Here is a 2,912-nt window from a genome sequence, read left to right as displayed (position 1 = left end):
AGTCGTCGATGATCTCAATCGCACGAGTCAAGGCTGTAGGGGTTGACAAAGCGGACCCAAATCCGAACTGGGGTCGAATCCAGACCCCACCTTGGAGTTGCGCACCATCATGAACAATATCTTCTACCCATGCCTTGGGTTTCTGGCCCAACAGTTACTAGCACACTGATAGCCCATACACCGCTGTCCGGCAGCACCAAAGGCAGCACCATTGACAGCATTGATGAACTGAGACTTGTTGGCATCTGGAAGCACCACCAAATGGTTTTTTGCACCCAAATTGGCTTGTACTCTTTTTCCCAACTCACTTCCACGCTTGTGAATGTAGGCACCTGCCTTGTCGCCTCCAACAAAAGTAATGGCTTTAATTCTTGGATCCTCAACAATTTTGTTCACTGTATCGTGTTTTCCATGGACAATGTTGACCACTCCAGAAGGAACTCCTGCCTTCTTTGCGAGTTCAGCGATGATCATAGAGGCTCCAGGAACCCGCTCGGACGGCTTGATAACAGCTGTATTACCTGTAACCAACACCAATGGCAAAGACCAAAGAGGAACCATAGCTGGAAAGTTGAAAGGACAGATCGAACCAATAACTCCAAGTGGTTCTCTGATCATTTTTGTCTCCATATCGGTAGCCACCTCAAGCCCGCTGGACATCATATCGTTGGTAACGTTACATGCAGCTTCTGCAACTTGAAGACCTCTCAACACATCTCCCTTGGCATCAGCAAACGTCTTACCTTGTTCCAACACAATTATTCCAGCAATTCTATCCATATTTTCCCGAAGCAACTGCACAAACTTGAAGGCAATACCTTGACGACGAATAATTGAATACTCTTTCCACACATGGAAAGCTTCTTCTGCAGAAGCCACTGCCTGCTCCAACTCTTCAGGGGTAGATTGAGGAACCTGCAGAACTACTTGGTTTGTAGCTGGATCATGGATATCGAACCACGTATCGGAGCTGGACTTAACAAACTCGTTGTTCACAAATGAGGGTGTAATGTAAGGTTTGGTACCATCGGCAACATGGTTTGTGGGGTAATTTTCAGTGGTGGTACTGAGGGTGAAAAATCTGGCTGCCCGGACAAGACATGCCCTAGAAATCGTTTGGGGAACCCTAGCACCGTAAAAGAGAGTGCTACGAGTTTTCAAGGCTGCAGAAACACTCATGTTTTGTGTTGTGATAAAGATCTGATCCAACTACTTATACTCCAGTTCCATGGTTATGTCAGCACGGTTATCCAATCCCGGTGCGGGGACCGGTTTCCGGCCGGGTATTAGGACGATAGACATCGATGCAGCTATAAAAAGGTGATGAAACTCGAGGAACGAGAAAACAAACAGCTTTGGAATAAGCTGAAGTTTTCTCGTTCGAGAAATTCATACCAAATACAAATTTATCTTGTCTTTCTACATCATATGCGCATCAGCCGTGCGGCTGCAAATTAATTGTGTTATCTACTTTTTCGACTTTTTCTTCTTCTTATCCTTTGGTTGTTCCAACGCTCCTTGCTGGCCTCCCTTCTTTCTATCTTTCTTTGTGGGCTTGTAGTATGACCGTAATCTCATAGGCAACCACCTCTCTTCATCCAAATCTGCCGCATTAAATTTTTCAGCCGCGACAAATTCTTTCTTCGCCGAGAACCGAGGCTTGCGTTTATTCTTGTGAACCTTCAGAATAGATGGCTTGAACGTTCGTTTGGTCGATGTCGCAGGTGGCGCGGGAATCATCGATGCAATTGAAGTGGATAAAAGCTCGTTTATGTCGGTGGAACTTTGCAAGGTTTCAACCTTGTCAAGCTTACTATTATCGCCGTCAAGAGCAGCTGCAACAAGTCTATCCTGAGGGTCTTCTTTCTGCAAAACTCTTAAAACATCCTCTGCCTTCTCATCGCCATTTTGGTACAACCTAAATGCAATTTCTCTTGCAAAATTGTAGCACTTGGATACCCCATGGTCTTGGAAATATTTTATGAGAGCCACAATGAAGCTGGTTTGTTTGGCCTTTGTTTTCGATAACAGATCACGTTGATCATCTTGATGGTAGTTGAGTTCGTTCAATAACCCAAATAACGTACCAGCAAGAGCAGGGATTAATGTTTCGGACGTTCTTGAGTCCCATATTTTTTCAAGCACACTGAGACATTGATCGTAGCGACCCATAATGTTGTTGACGGCTACCAAGAGAAGGGTAGTGGAGATTCTCTCAGGTTCGGAGAGGTCTGTCTTTGCGTGCTGGTACAATTTTCTGGCGCATTGCTCGGCATTTCCATCGTTCACGTCAGAGATGGTTATATCGAGTTGATTGAGTACTTTATAGACATTGAAAGTGTAGTCGCCAGGGTAGAGTTTTTGGTACTCGCTCGTGAACGCCTTGGTGAAATATTTGGACGACTTCGACAAGGCATGAGCGTGGAATTGGAGCAACAATTTGTTCTTCATGAGCACATTCAGTTGTGGTTTGGTTAATTTTTGCTGTAATTTATGCATTCTAGCCTGGTAATCGAGATCTCTCAAGGCAATACTCAGCTTTGAATCGGGGATTCCTTCGAGGGCATAATAGTTGTTGGTGGTAACAAGCTTGGTCATATGGTCAACTGTTTCATTATTCCTGAATTCGTCCAACAATGCCTTTGCCTCGCTTATCCGCCCTTGAACTTGATATATGTATGCAATGGTCAATTTTATAGGGGCCAACTCAAGCAAAAGATCACCGGCATCTAGGTCTTGGTTCTGAGTAGTGCAAACTGATTGCGCCAAATCCAATAACTTGAGTGCATCACCAAGTTGATTATTTGCTATCAAAATAAGCGAGTCATTGAACAAGCAGTCGTAACTTTTCTCGTCAGACTGGTAGTCAGTGACCAGCATTTTTCCCACTTTCATAAACTTCAGCTGGAAAA

The 2,912-nt window shown here is 44.5% G+C and overlaps 3 protein-coding genes across 3 annotated transcripts; 1 reads left to right on the top strand and 2 right to left on the bottom strand. All coding sequences in view use genetic code 12, as the record gives it.

Moving 5' to 3' along the window:
• Positions 1 to 123: 123 nt before the first annotated feature.
• Positions 124 to 1,179, bottom strand: ALD6 (Ald6p; the record flags this gene model as incomplete). The annotated part of the gene is made up of 1 exon (XM_001482290.1): positions 124 to 1,179. One exon carries the CDS (start codon positions 1,177 to 1,179, stop codon positions 124 to 126), a length of 1,056 nt encoding a protein of 351 aa, XP_001482340.2.
• PGUG_05361 (uncharacterized protein) lies at positions 130 to 837 on the top strand (the record flags this gene model as incomplete). Its single annotated transcript, XM_001482291.1, has 1 exon — positions 130 to 837. One exon carries the CDS (start codon positions 130 to 132, stop codon positions 835 to 837), a length of 708 nt encoding a protein of 235 aa, XP_001482341.2.
• Positions 1,180 to 1,467: 288 nt separating the features above from the next.
• Positions 1,468 to 2,895, bottom strand: PGUG_05359 (signal recognition particle subunit; the record flags this gene model as incomplete). Its single annotated transcript, XM_001482289.1, has 1 exon — positions 1,468 to 2,895. The coding sequence occupies one exon, from the start codon at positions 2,893 to 2,895 to the stop codon at positions 1,468 to 1,470; it is 1,428 nt and encodes a 475-aa protein (XP_001482339.2).
• Positions 2,896 to 2,912: the final 17 nt, after the last annotated feature.

This window comes from Meyerozyma guilliermondii, genomic scaffold, assembly GCF_000149425.1.
Source record: "Meyerozyma guilliermondii ATCC 6260 scaffold_7 genomic scaffold, whole genome shotgun sequence".
Lineage (NCBI taxonomy): Eukaryota > Fungi > Ascomycota > Pichiomycetes > Serinales > Debaryomycetaceae > Meyerozyma > Meyerozyma guilliermondii.
Note: the sequence above shows the minus strand (reverse complement) of the source record. Positions and strands in the feature narration are given on the sequence as shown.